At 38.7% G+C, this 15978-nt stretch overlaps 1 protein-coding gene across 3 annotated transcripts in view; it reads right to left on the reverse strand.

Annotated features, from left to right (window-relative positions):
• The window catches only part of UPRT (uracil phosphoribosyltransferase homolog), a 42866-nt gene extending 27250 nt beyond the window's left edge, over window positions 1-15616 (reverse strand). Inside the window, exon 1 of one of the 3 annotated variants that reach the window (XM_073799338.1) lies at window positions 15119-15616. In XM_073799338.1, coding sequence (XP_073655439.1) covers window positions 15119-15498 — 380 coding nt within the window. In that variant the 5' untranslated portion in view covers window positions 15499-15616. The remainder of the gene's footprint in view (window positions 1-15118) is intronic. The other 2 variants (XM_019932165.3, XM_073799339.1) reach the window with 2 other exon arrangements.
• Window positions 15617-15978: the final 362 nt, after the last annotated feature.

The raw sequence follows: 15978 nt of genomic DNA on the forward strand, positions 1-15978 counted from the left end.
CTATACATAGAGAATCCTAAAGATGCTACCACAAAACTACTAGAGGTAATCAATGACTCTGGTAAAGTAGCAGGATACAAAATTAATGCACAGAAATCTCTGGCATTCCTATACACTAATGATGAAAAATCTGAAAGTGAAATCAAGAAAACACTCCCATGTACCATTGCAACAAAAATAATAAAATATCTAGGAATAAACCTACCTACGGAGACAAAAGACCTGTATGCCAAAAATTATAAGATACTGATGAAAGAAATTAAAGATGATACAAATAGATGGAGAGATATACCATGTTCTTGGATTGGACGAATCAACATTGTGAAAATGACTCTACTACCCAAAGCAATCTATATATTAAATGCAATCCCTATCAAACTACCACTGGTATTTTTCATAGAACTAGAACAAAAAATTTCACAATTTGTATGGAAACAAAAAGACCCCAAATAGCCACAGCAATCTTGAAAACGAAAAACGGAGCTGGAGGAATCAGGCTGCCTGACTTCAGACTACAGTACAAAGCTACAGTAATCAAGACAGTATGGTACTGGCACAAAAACAGAAACATAGATCAAAGGAAAAGGACAGAAAGCCCAGAGATAAACCCACACACATATGGTCACCTTATCTTTGATAAAGGAGGCAAGAATGTACAGTGGAGAAAGGACAGCCTCTTCAATAAGTGGTGCTGGGAAAAGTGGACAAGTACATGTGAAAGTATGAGATTAGATCTCTCCCAAACACCATACACAAAAATAAGCTCAAAATGGATTAAAGACCTAAATGTAGCACCAGAAACTTTCAAGCTCTTAGAGGAAAACATAGGCAGAACACTCTATGACATAAATTGCAGCAAGATCCTATTGGACCCTCCTCCTAGAGAAATGGAAATAAAATCAAAAATAAACAAATGGGACCTAATGAAACTACAAGGCTTTTGCAGAGCAAAGGAAACCATAAACACGACCAAAAGACAACCCTGAGAATGGGAGAAAATATTTGCAAATGAAGCAACTGACAAAGGATTAATCTCCAAAATTTATAAGCATCTCCTGCAGCTCAATAGCATAAAATCAAAAAACTCAATCCAAACATGGGCAGAAGACCTAAATAGACATTTCTCCATAGAAGATATACAGACTGCCAACAAACACATGAAAGAATGTTCAACATCATTATTCATTAGAGAAATGTAAATCAAAACTACAAGGAGATATCATCTCACACCAGTCAGAATGGCCATCATCAAAGAATCTAGAAACAATAAATGCTGGAGAGGGTGTGGAGTAAAGGGAACACTCTTGCACTGCTGGTGGGAATGTGAATTGGTACAGCCACTATGGAGAACAGTATGGAGGTTCCTTAAAAAACTACAAATAGAGCTATGATATAACCCAGCAATCCCACTACTGGGCATACACCCTGAGAGAACCATAATTCAAAAATAGTCATGTACCAAATGTTCATTGCAGCTCTATTTACAATAGCCCGGCGATGGAAACAACCTAAGTGTCCATCATCGGATGAATTTATAAAGAAGACGTGGCACATATATACAATGGAATATTACTCATCCATAAAAAGAAACGAAATTGAGCTATTTGTAATGAGGTGGATAGAGCTAGAATCTGTCATACAGAGTGAAGTAAGTCAGAAAGAGAAAGACAACTACAGTATGCTAACACATATATATGGAATTTAAGGAAAAAAATGTCATGAAGAACCTAGGGGTAAGACAGGAATAAAGACACAGACCTACTAGAGAATGGACTTGAGGATACGGGGAGGGGGAAGGGTAAGCTGTGACAAAGCGAGAGAGAGGCTCTCTCACTATATATATAGTGTATATATATATATATACACACTGCCAAACGTAAGGTAGATAGCCAGTGGGAAGCAGCCGTATAGCACAGGGATATCAGCTCAGGGCTTTGTGACCGCCTGGATGGGTGCTATAGGGAGGGTCTAAGGGAGGGAGATGCAAGAGGGAAGAGATATGGGAACATATGTATATGTACAACTGATTCATTTTGTTATAAAGCAGAAACTAACACACAATTGTAAAGTAATTATACTCCAATAAAGACGTAAAAAAAAAGAGGAAATCGACAGTAACACATTCATAGTAGGGGATTTTTACACCCCACTTTCACCAATGAACAGATCATCCAAAATGAAAATAAGTAAGGAAACACAAGCTTTAAATGATCCACTAAACAAGAAACACTTAGTTGATATTTATAGGACATTCCATCCAAAAACAACAGAATACACATTTTTCTCAAGTGCTCATGGAACACTCTCCAGGATAGATCATATCTTGGGTCACAAATCCAGCCTTGGTAAATTTAAGAAACTTGAAATCGTATCAAGTATCTTTTCCGACCACAACGCTATGAGACTAGATATCAATTACAGAAAAAGACCTGTAAAAACTACAAACATATGGAGGCTAAATAATGCACTACATAATAACGAAGTTATCACTGAAGAAATCAAAGAGGAAATCAAAAAATACCTAGAAACAAATGACAATGGAGACACGATGATCCAAAACCTATGGGATGCAGCAAAAGCAGTTCTAAGAGGGAAGTTTATACCAATACCATCCTACCTTAAGAAACAGGAAAAATCTCGAATAAACAAGCTAATCTTGCATCTAAAGCAATTAGAGTAAAAAGTACAAAAAAAATCCAAAGTTAGCAGAAGGAAAGAAATCATAAAGATCAGATCAGAAATAAATGAAAAAGAAATGAAGGAAACGACAGCAAAGATCAATAAAACTAAAAGCTGGTTCTTTGGGAAGATAAACAAAATTGATAAACCATTAGCCAGACTCAACAAGAAAAAAAGGGAGAAGACTCAAATCCATAGAATTACAAATGAAAACGGAGAAGTAAGAACTGACACTGCAGAAATACAAAAGATCATGAGAGATTACTACAGGCAACTCTATGGCAATAAAATGGACAACCTGGAAGAAATGGACAAATTCTTAGAAATGCACAACCTGCCAAAACTGTATCAGGAAGAAATAGTAAATATGAACAGACCATCACAAGCACTGAAATTGAAACTGTGATTAAAAATCTTCCAACAAACAACAGCCCAGTACCAAATGGCTTCACAGGTGAATTCTATCAAAAATTTAGGGAAGAGCAAACACCTATCCTTCTCAAACTCTTCCAAAATACAGCAGAGGGAGGAACACTCCCAAACTCATTCTACGAGGCCACCATAGCCTGATATCAAAACCAGACAAGGATGTCACAAAGAAAGAAAACAACAGGCCAATATCACTGATGAACATAGATGCAAAAATCCTCAACAAAATGCTGGCAAACAGAACCCAACAGCACATTAAAAGGATCATACACCATGATCGAGTGGGGTTTTTTCCAGGAATGCAAGGTTTCTTCAATATACACAAATCAATCAATGTGATACACCATATTAACAAATTGAAGAAGAAAAACCATATGGTCATATCAAGAGACGCAGAGAAAGCTTTTGACAAAATTCAACACACATTTATGATAAAAACTCTCCAGAAAGTAGGCATAGAGGGAAGTTTCCTCAACATAATAAAGGCCATATATAACAAACACACAGCCAACATCGTCCTCAATGGTGAAAAACTGAAAGCATTTTCACTAAGATCAGGAAGAAGACAAGGTTGCCCACTCTCACCACTCTTATTCAACATAATTTTGGAAGTTTCAGCCACAGCAATCAGAGAAGAAAAGGAAATAAAAGGAATCCAAATCGGAAAAGAAGTAAAGCTGTCACTGTTTGCAGATGACATGATACTATGCATAGAGAATCCTAAAGATGCTACCACAAAACTACTAGAGCTAATCAATGACTTTGGTAAAGTAGCAGGATACAAAATTAATGCACAGAAATCTCTGGCATTCCTATACACTAATGATGAAAAATCTGAAAGTGAAATCAAGAAAACACTCCCATGTACCATTGCAACAAAAATAATAAAATATCTAGGAATAAACCTACCTAAGGAGACAAAAGACCTGTATGCAGAAAATTATAAGACACTGGTGAAAGAAATTAAAGATGATACAAATAGATGGAGAGATATACCATGTTCTTGGATTGGAAGAATCAACATTGTGAAAATGACTCTACTACCCAAAGCAATCTATATATGCAATGCAATCCCTATCAAACTACCACTGGCATTTTTCACAGAACTAGAACAAAAAATTTCACAATTTGTATGGAACAAAAAAGACCCTGAATAGCCAAAGCAATCTTGAGAAAGAAAAGCGGAGCTTGAGGAATCTGGCTCACTGACTTCAGACAATACTACAAAGCTACAGTAATCAAGACAGTATGGTACTGGCACAAAAACAGAAATATAGATCAATGGAAAAGGATAGAGAGCCCAGAGATAAACCTTCGCACAGATGGTCACCTTATCTTTTATAAAGGAGGCAGGAATGTACAGTAGAGAAAGGACAGCCTCTGCAATAAGTGGTGCTTGGAAAACTGGACAGGTACATGTAAATGTATGAGATTAGATCACTCCCTAACAGCATACACAAAAATAAGCTCAAAATGGATTAAAGACCTAAATGTAAGGACAGAAACTATCAAACTCTTAGAGGAAAACATAGGCAGAACACTCTATGACATAAATCACAGCAAGATCCTTTTTTAACCACCTCCTAGAAAATGGAAATAAAAACATAAATAAAGAAACTGGACCTAATGAAACTTCTAAGCTTTTGCACAGGAAAGGGAACCATAAGCAAGACCAAAAGGCAACCCTCTGAATGGGAGAAAATATTTGCAAATGAAGCAACTGACAAAGGATTAATCTCCAAAATTTACAAACAGCTCATGTAGCTCAATAACAGAAAAACAAACAACCCATTCCAAAAATGGGCAGAAGACCTAAATAGCGATTTCTCCAAAGAAGATATACAGATTGCCAAAAAATACATGAAAGAATGCTCAACATCATTAATCATTAGAGAAATGCAAAGCAAAAGTACAATGAGATATCATCTAACACCAGTTAGAATGGCCATCATCAAAGAATCTAGAAACAATAAATGCTGGAGAGGGTGTGGAGAAAAGGGAACACTCTTGCATTGCTGGTGGGAATGTGAAATGGTACAGCCACTATGGAAAACAGTATGGAGGTTCCTTTAAAAACTACAAATAGAACTACCATATGACTCAGCAATCCCACTACTGGGCATATACCCTGAGAAAACCATAATTCTAATAGAGTCATGTACCAAAATGTTCATTGCAGCTCTATTTACAATAGCCCGGAGATGGAAACAACCTACGTGTCCATCATCTGATGAATGGATAAAGAAGATGTGGCACATATATACAATGGAATATTACTCAGCCATAAAAAGAAACGAATTTGAGCTATTTGTAATAAGGTGGATGGACCTAGAGTCTGTCATACAGAGTGAAGTAAGTCAGAAAGAGAAAGACAAATACCGTATGCTAACACATATATATGGAATTTAAGGGAAAAAATGTCATGAAAAACCTAAGGATAAGACAGGAATAAAGACACAGACCTACTAGAGAATGGACTTGAGGATATGGGGAGGAGGAAATGTAAGCTGTGACAAAGTGAGAGAGTGGCATGGACATATATACACTACCAAACGTAAAATAGATAGCTAGTGGGAAGCAGCCGCGTAGCACAGGGAGATCAGCTCGGTGTTCTGGGACCACCTAGAGGGGTGGGATAGTGAGAGTGGGAGGGAGGGAGATGCAAGAGGCAAGAGATATGGGAACATATGTATATGTATAACTGATTCACTTTGTTATAAAGCAGAAACTAACACACCATTGTAAGGCAATTATACTCCAATAAAGATGTAAAACAAACAAACAAACAAACAACAACAAAAAACCCACAGTGGTCTGCAATATCCACATCTATATCCCTTACACTGTTAACACTAGAGTTTCATAAAACAGATATTTACTTGTTGGATCAACTGAGTTGCACATAATCTTTGGACCCCTACTTTAGGCCCAACACTGGACTAAAGTATGTGTTAATAAAGATGTTTTAATGTAAACCAGACCCCAGGTCTTATTGACTCCATATGCTTTGTTTCAAATCATAACTCTATACACTTTTGTCTCAAAACTACTTTTGAGACAAAAAAATCTATCATACTGGAAACAAAGTTTTGAAAGAGATTTTAATCATCTTGTATCTGATAACTGTCCCAAATAATATCTAATGCAAAATTATCACAAAGCAACACACACACTGACACACATCCCTGGAATATTTTAAAATATATTCAAATATTTAAACAGTGAGATCCAGGTGCTCATAATTCAGAGCATAGAAATCTAACTAATGTTAAGCAGAGTATCTTTTAAATTGTGCAAACCCCATATAGGATTAACAATGCAGACCTAACCATATCTGAGAATATACTTTTCTTGACACTCCCCCCAACAAATATGTCACACATCTATAGTAACAAAATGAAAGCCAAAGGTAGCCATTTTTTAAAAAAATGATCTTCACACAGAAACAACAAAAGAATGAGAATCATACCAGAAGCCAAATCCTCATTTTAATGTGGATTTGGTAAACCAGACTCTTCCCTACTTAAGACCGTCTATAAAGCACTTTAAAATTTCCAGAGAGGCTATAGCAATTGTATATTTATATATTTTAAGACACGTACATCTCATAGCAAACCCCAACGAAGATGAAATCAAGAGAAATCTCTGACCTTTCTTCCAAAAGGCTAATAGGTATTTACTTATCATCCATAACATATGGAACTATGAGAGGAATGTCTTTATAATATTAAAAAATTAAGACTTCAAGTAGAGATCCTCTCCCCTCTTCTTACTAGACCTCACTACTACTACTGCTGCTGCTGCTATTACTACTACCACCACCACCATCACCACCACCATCATCACCACCACTAGAGGGATTCTCTAGTGTGTTGGAAGACATCCTCTCCTGGGGCAATTACACTTCAATTTCTACAGCAGAAACTTCCATTTGATCACTATCTGCTACTTCTCTCTATTCAGAATAAACTTGACAACCTCTCCTCTTCTTTTTTAAAGAAAATTCATTTAATAACTGTACACACACACACACACCCCCAAGTGTACAAGATTTATTTAAAAGGCTTTTCTTAAAAGGTCCAAAAGTTACAGCAGGTACGTAATATTATACATATATTACTCCCTTCATTCCCACAGGTCATCATTTATTAAAAGCTTCTTTGGTGCCAAGTATTAAGCACTTTTCGTGCATTACCTGGTCTAATCCTCACATAATCTTAAAAGGTAGATTCTATTCTTACCACCTCTTTAGTGAAGAAAGTAGTGAGGCTTATAGAGGTGAAGTATTCCAAGGTTCTTCCCAGACTGAAGCTCTCTTAAGTCCCTGAGTAAAGCCATTATCTATATTTTGCTCTAATAAGGGAACGTTTACTAAAAGGTAGCCAGTTTTTAGGTGTATTTTAATGAGATTTCTCTCCCTGTCAATCAGACTGGCATGTACATACAATGCAAATAATGAAATAAAGAGACTGGCCGGCACATAAAACATCATTAAAATTTTCCTTCTCAAGATAGAGAAGCTGCTATTATAATGTGGCTTGTAAAGAGTATGTAATTAAGGTTAAAACAAGAATACACCCTTTTCAAATGATTAAATTAAAACCTCTGACTCATAACTTAAAAAACAATTTAATTTAAATCCAAGTAGTACTGAATTAGGTGTCATTTTTTTCTCTAAATATTTTTTTATTTCCTCTTTGATTTCTTCAGTGATCTCTTGGTTATTTAGTAACGTATTGTTTAGCCTCCATGTGTTTGTATTCTTCACATTTTTTTCCCTGTAATTTATTTCTAATCTCATAGTGCTGTGGTCAGAAAAGATGCTTGATACGATTTTAATTTTCTTAAATTTACCGAGGCTAGATTTGGGACACAAGATGTGACTTATCCTGGAGAATGTTCCGTGTGCACTTGAGAAGAAAGTGTAATCTGCTGTTTTTGGATGGAATGTCCTATAAATATCAGTTAAATCCATCTGGTCTATTGTGTCATTTAAAGCTTCTGTTTCCTTATTAATTTTCTGTCTGGATGATCTGTCCATTAGTGTAAGTGAAGTGTTAAAAGTCCCCCACTATTATTGTGTCACTGTCGATTTCCTCTTTTATAGCTGTTAGCATTTGCCTTATGTATTGAGGTGCTCCTATGTTGGGTGCATATATATTTATAATTGTTATATATTCTTGGATTGATCTCTTGATCATTATGTAGTGTCCCTTCTTGTCTCTTGTAACATTCTTTATTTTAAAGTCTATTTTATCTGATACAAGTATTGCTACTCCAGCTTTCTTTTGATTTCCATTTGCATGGAATATCTTTTTCCATCCCCTCACTTTCAGTCTGTATGTGTCCCTAGGTCTGAAGTGATTCTCTTGTAGACAGCATATATATGGTTGTTTTTTTTTTTTTGCTGTATGTGGGCCTCTCACTGTTGTGGCCTCTCCCGTTGCAGAGCACAGGCTCCAGACGCGCAGGCTCAGCAGCCACGGCTCACAGGCCTAGCTGCTCCGCAGCATATGGGATCTTCCCAGACCGGGGCACGAACCCATGACCCCTGCATCGGCAGGCGGACTCTCAACCACTGCACCACCAGGGAAACCCTACATGGGTCTTTTTGTATCCATTCAGCGAGCCTGTGTCTTTTGGTTGGAGCATTTAATCCATTCACATTTAAGGTAATTATTGTTATGTATGGTCCTATAACTATTTTCTTAATTGCTTTGGGTTTGTTTTTGTAGGTCCTTTCCTTCTCTTGTGTTTCCCACTTAGAGATGTTCCTTTAGCATTTGTTGTAGAGCTGATTTGGTGGTGCTGAATTCTCTTAGCTTTTGTTTGTCTGTAAAGCTTTTGATTTCTCCGTTGAATCTTCAGGAGATCCTTGCCAGCTACAGTAATCTTGGTTGTAGGTTCCTCCCTTTCATCAAATATATCATGCCACTCCCTTCTGGACTGTAGAGTTTCTGCTGAGAAATCAGCTGTTAACCTTACGGGAGTTCCCTTGTGTGTTATTTGTTATTTTTCCCTTGTTGCTTTTAATAATTTTTCTTTGTCTTTAATTTTTGTCAATTTGATTACTATGTGTCTTGGCGTGTTTCTCCTTATCCTGCCTGGGACTCTCTGTGCTTCCTGTACTTGGGTGGCTATTTCCTGACCCATGTTAGGAAAGTTTTTGACTATAATCTCTTCAAATATTTTCTCGGATCCTTTCTCTGTCTCTTCTCCTTCTGGGACCCCAATAATGTGAATGTTGTTGCATTTAATGTTGTCCCAGAGGTCTCTTAGGTTGTCTTCATTTCTTTTCATTCTTTTTTATTTATTGGTTCCATAGCAGTGAATTTCACCATTCTGTCATCCAGGTCACTTATCCATTCTTCTGCCTCAGTTATTCTGCTATTGATTCCTTCTAGTGTATTTTTCATTTCAGTTATTGTATTGTTCATCTCTGTTTGTTCTTGAATTCTTCTAGGTGTTTGTTCTTGAATTCTTCTAGGTCTTTGTTAAACATTTCTTGCATCTTCTTGATCTTTGCCTCCATTCTTTTTCCAAGGTCCTGGATGATCTTCACTATCATTATTCTGAATTCTTTTTCTGGAAGGTTGCCTATCTCCACTTCATCTAGTTGTCTTTCTGGGGTTTTATCTTGTTCTTTTTATCTCGTTCCTTGTTCCTAAATAGTCCTCTGCCTTTTCATTTTGTCTATCTTTCTGTGAATGTGGTTTTTGTTCCATAGGCTGCAGGACTGTAGTTATTCTTGCTTCTGCTGTCCTAGGTCTCATTTTTGAAAATGAGGATTATACACAAAGATTGTCTTTAGCATTGGGGGTGGGAGAAGTTAAGTCTGGGCATAAAGTTGCCAGATTTAGCAAATAAAAATACAGGACACCCAGTTAAATTTGTATTTCAGAAGTATGTCCCATACAATGTTTAGGATATACTAAGAAAAGTATTCATTGTTTATCTGAACTCAACTTTAACTGGGTGTCCTGTATTTATCTAGCAATCTAAGCTAAGGAGGAAGAACTAAATGGACTCAGTTTTAGCTCTAATATGTTCTTGGTTTTTTTTTTTGTTTGTTTTTTTAAGCAACAGTTTAAAGGGAAGTAAAAAATATAAGCTTTTCTGGCAGGTTTAAACCAAAGGAATGTTTCACTTAGAGTTAATGTTTAGTGGAAGCTCTGAAAACACAAGCACTACTTCCATAGCTACTTTGTTATGTGATCATTAAAATAAAGAAGCTCTAAGCTCAGTCTGTCATTGTATGCAGATGATTTATAAATGATTTTCCTCCTCCTTCCTTCCCCCTCAAAAAAAACAAAATGCAGTGAAGTACTTGCAGCAAACCTAATCTGATGTGAAAACCAAAACAAACAACAAAAAAAAATGAAAATAGCTTTTACTACCTGCCAGGTGCATGTCATCAGGGCCACAGATCTTCAGCACCTTCTTAAGAATCTCATAAAATAGTGTCATTAATTATTTATTTGCACCTCAAAGCAGAGTTCAATGTAAACATTCGAGATCAGGTAGAAAAAGAAGAGAAGCTATCATTTTCCTTTAGAACCCAGGCCTCAGTCATTCAAGTTGATTTATTAATTTTTATAATGATTGGAACATTAATTCCCCTATATGCCAGGTACTGTGCCAGGCCACACTTTCTTTCTGCCTCCCCAGAGTCCAGACTAGCTGGTAAGAGATTACTAGGATATGCCCAATAAATATTATAACAGAGGTATGTATAAAAAGTCGACTTCCTCACTCCTGGCCTAAAAGCCAGTTAGAAAATTCACATGGAAAACCAAAACCATGTCCGTGATTTATTGATAAATAACTTGTAGGTCATAGTGTTTTCTGTGGTGGACATTTTGGTTTTGTATAAGTTGAAGGGAACAGTTCTGAGATTCCTCCAGTCTCAGGGTGATACCAGGCCAGGTTCTCTAGGCTGGTTCTGTTTAGTTTAGAATCCTTGGCTCAGCCTACACCCTAAATCCAAAACTAGCCAAATCACCACGCAAGGGAGAATGGCCATTCTCCCACAGGCAGTGGCCCAGCCTGAGCACAGCACAATAACCTGTGGTGTTTGAAAAGCTACAAGTGCTCAGGTTCCACCCAAGACTACTCTACTACTCCACTCTAAGGATGGGTTCCAAAAAAAAAAAAAGACTCCCCAAGCAATTCAAATGTACAGCTTTGGTTAAGAACACTACCTAGCCAAATGACGCAAATCACATCAGGCTGTGCTCATATTAGGGCTGCACAGGATGTTCATCCATCCTGAGGTTAATTGTCTCCCCACCAGGTGACTAAAAAAAAAAAGTCACAAGAATGAATGTGTTCTTTCTTTAGCGCTATTTCATGGACTAAAATACTCTAAGATGGCTCAACTTTCATCCAAGCTGCCTGCTGAGGCCATGGTGAAACCCCTTTGAGGGCAAATATACAGGAAACATTCAATAGCTCATGAAACAGCTTTACTTTAATGTTTCAGAAAACGAAAGAAAACAAAAACTGGGGCTAGGAGATGATCTTTTAAATACACTGCACTGCCTTATATATGAGGTCATGAACTGTGTTCAAGGGAACAGTGCATTACACTCAGATTTTGCTGGGTTTAGTATATAAAGGAGGCAGAAAGGGAAGGATGTGTGGTTTAAATCCACTGCAACAACAAAAACTGCAAATGAAGCAGTCATTTCTTCCTGAGTTCATGAGTGACCCCTGTGTGACAGAGTAAATTATCTGATCATTTGATGTTTAGACTACTGCATACTCAAATAGAGAAAAAAACATTTCCTTGAAATTCAATAATACCACCAACATTTTATGCTGCAAATACAGCACATTTCAAAAAAATAAGTAAAAAGATATTTTAAATAAGTTCAATGTTCTCAATCTTGCCTGCTTTATGTATTTACAACAACATGCAGTTCTCTGGCTCAACCCCATTTCCCCATGCCAAGTCAATTCAGAAAGCAATCCCTTCACTAGATAGACACTAAGGACCAGGAACAATAAAAGGAATAACAAGTACTTCAATGGCCTCTATCATCAGACAGTTCCATAGTGCACATATATGATGTCACATCAAAATAGAGAAGAGCATAAGGGTACAAGGAAGACAGACTGATAACTGATGGCACCTTCCATAACTAGACCCCTGTAAATATAGCTCCTCTAACCACGAGCACTCCACACCAGCCCCGGATAAAACAGGTCCTGTTTGTGTGAGGGGATGCCAAATTTTTAAGATAAAGGAACAGAGGCCTCCATTAACAGATTTGATTAACAGAAACAAAACTAAAACTCTGTCTCCACCCTAAATAAGCATCAATTAGTTATTAAAAATTGTAATGAGTTTTTCTATTCTGTATCATAGCAGGATAAAAATAATCTAGGATCTCTCAGTGTTGTTTTTTAAAATAAGAATGTGCATTCTATGTAGTTAAATTCCTTTTACTGTCTCCCAAAAGCTGAAGAAACCAGCACTTACGGATACAATCTGAACCATGCACAAATCTAAACATAAAGGCTTGAAATGCCGTAAATATGCATACTGTTCACAGTTTACAACAAATGTTCATAGAGTATCTTGTTTTAGCCTCCCAGGAGCTTCATGAGATATTAGGAACATCCTCATTTTACAAATGATAAAGCTGAAGCACAGAGATGCTAAACATCTTGCCTAAGATGATTCTGGATCCTGCTGTCTCCTCCCAAACTCAGAGAAAAAAAAAGAAAAAAAATATTTTGCTTACACCCAGGTTTACTACACCACCCAGGCTTTTCTGAGTAATGCAGTAAAATCAGGTATTAATACTGTCATATATGAATGCTGAATGTCATGCCCTCTCCAAGTTCTATAGCAACTGTTCACTTTTACATGGTCAGGAAGACCCCTTTGTGAAATCTAATGAAAGCGAAGGAATCCCCACCCCATAAAAAAGCACATATGCAAATGTTCATAGTAGCATTATTCATAATAGCCAAAAAATGGAAACCAAACCACCCAAATGTCCATCACCTGATGAATGGATAAACAAAATGTGGTATATCCATACAGAGGAATATCATTCAGCCAAAAAAGAAATGGTGTACTGATACAAGATGGATAAAGCTTGAAAACATTATGCTAAATAAAAGAAACTAGCCACAAAAGACCACATGTCATATGATTCTATTTACATGAAACAACCAGAATAGGCACATCAATAGACACAGAAGGTAGATTAGTGGTTGTCTAGGGCTCTTGGTGGGTTGGAGGGAAGTGGGGAGTGACTGCTCATGGGTGTGGGCTTTCTTGTTGAGCTGATGAAAATGTTCTAAAATTGTGTGGGTGGCTGCAAAGCAATAAACATACTTGAAAACCACTGAATTGTACACTTTAAAAGGTGTATTGTATGGTATGTAAATTATAGCTCAATAAAGATGTTATGGGACTTCCCTTGTGGTGCAGTGATTAAGAATCTGCCTGCCAATGCAGGGGACATGGGTTTGAGCCCTGGCCTGGGAAGATCCCACATGCCCATGGAGCAACTAAGCCCGTGTGCCACAACTACTGAAGCCCGTGCACCTAGAGCCCATGCTCCACAACAGAAGCAGCCACTGCAATGAGAAGCCCGTGCACCACAACGAAGAGTAGCCTCAACTCGCCGCAACTAGAAAAAGCCTGCATGCAGCAACCAAGACCCAATGCAATATTTTTGTATTTATTTACAAAAATAAATAAATTTATTTTAAAAATACTAAAAAATAATGCTATTTAAAAAAATCATTTTAAATGCACATACAAATAACATTTCCCAGATAATTTCTGAGGGTTTGCTAAAGCCCAGAAGCCCATCTACAGGTACAGCACAAGGTCCAAGACAGCACAGGTCCAAGACACAAAGTCAGTAACTCTTGCTCTATAGAAACAAGAATCATCCTATTTTCTTTGTTTTACAGATTAAGTCTTATTTCAGTTCCCCCCACCACAACTACCAAGCCTGTCTCCTACTTTTTAAGATCACTACTTCATTTATTGGTTCATGTGACCACAGTTTTCAATATTAATTCATTAAAAACCATTAAATACTTTCATAAATATAACTTTAACAGCTACAAAGAACTTTTAGTAATTGAATGACTACTGCTTGCAAGGCATAGTTGGAATTCAAAAATGTAAAAGATACTTCTGCCCTCAAGGAGCTTAAAATCTAACAAGTGCGATAAGAGCGAAACGAACAACAATACACAAAACAGAAGGTGAATCTTGCACTAAAAAGGCCAGGGAAGATCAGTGAGGAAGAATGATTGAAGGAAAGCTTCTTGGCAGAGGTGGACATTTAATGCTGAATGTTGAAGAGTAGGTAGGATTTGAACATGCAGAGGAGTAAAGAGAATTTGAGATGCGAGGAGAAGTGGGGATGTTTCAGAATAGTTGCTAGGGACCACGAAGATGGGCCTTAATGTCAAGCTAAGGATCCTGACTTTATTTGGTAGGCTCAGAGAAGCCAAAGAAGGCTGCTGAGTACGGTAGTTAGCGAATCAAAGCAGTATATTAAGAAGATTAATTGTTCAGTAATGTGTGGGTACACGTAGAAGAGAGAAATGGAGACAAGGAAACAAACTGGGAGTCTATTAAACAGTATGAAGTGAAAGGGCTACGCTCTCTGCCCTGTGTCTGTTCACGTGGTAAACCTACAACCCAGAAATGGTTACTGCCCACGAGAACAGGCACAGGGCTGATCAGCACGTTTACCTGACTGGAATGACTGAGTATTCCGCTCATAAGAGACAAAGAGGAAACAGGAGGTTACCTAAAATGCTTCCAAACTACACAAAGCGATGTTAAACACAGGTACTGGGAAACAGGGTAGGAGGCCTGAGTCAAGTGACACCGCCCCGCAAAGAAAATGCCCTGCCGAAATCTCCAGACCAGCTTCCCTAGGCCAAGAACCTTCGCCCTTTTACTTCCAATCCCCGCCCAACCCCTGAGAGACCCTCCACCTCCCCTTCCCCTTCCGCTCTGGCTCACTTGTCCCGGATGATGGTCTGCAGCTCCCGGATCTGATCATTCATTGGCAGGAGCTTAAGCTGCGCCCCGATCTGTCGGGAGAGTTCGCAGTCCCCTAGGAGGGAGTCGCTGGCTGGCTTGTCAGAGTTGCCAGTGCCACCGTTGCTCTCTGAGTTGAGGGTGGCGCCGCCGCAGGCCTGTGAGTCCCGCTCAGCCGGTACGCTAGAAGAGCTTACTCTCCCCCTGAGGAGAGTCAGCTTGCCCGCGAAGTCGCTGTTTCCCCCGGCATGGTCCGGGATCAGTTCGCCAGCTTGCTGCGGCTCGGGGTTTTGGGTCGAGGCACAGTTTACTTGCTGGTTGTGACAGGGCATGGAGTCCAGACACCGTAACTCCGTGGCCATACACCAGGCACCAGGCCGTCCCCGACCCCTAAGGATAAAGGAGAGCAGGGAGAACGTACCAAAGCTCCTATGCTCTCCCGGTCGCCCCGCCTCCTCGCAACCTCTAACCGCCGCTGCCCTCTCACCCCTTTGGCCTCCACCGCTTCCCTTTCGCACATTACGTCCCGGCCCCGCCCACACCAGACTTACAGCCCGCCTAGACACTCGATTGGCTTTGCTCCCTGCCACTCTGCAGCGAACGGCTTGTTAACCCTTTGCGTTGCCCCAGCTGCGTGGGGATCCCACACCGAACTTGGCAGACAAGGTGAGGCCAGGGATATTTGGTTTCCGGGTCTCCCGGGAGCCTCTAGGGATTCTGCCTGCAGAACTTTGAGTGAGTGAGAGAGCCGGGAGAAAACTAGGGCTGGAGAGTGCTAAAATGATGACACACAAAGACCCATGTTTTCAGACTTTGTGTCTTGGCAGAAAAGTTAAACTTCG

Source organism: Tursiops truncatus, chromosome X (genome assembly GCF_011762595.2).
Source record: "Tursiops truncatus isolate mTurTru1 chromosome X, mTurTru1.mat.Y, whole genome shotgun sequence".
NCBI lineage: Eukaryota > Metazoa > Chordata > Mammalia > Artiodactyla > Delphinidae > Tursiops > Tursiops truncatus.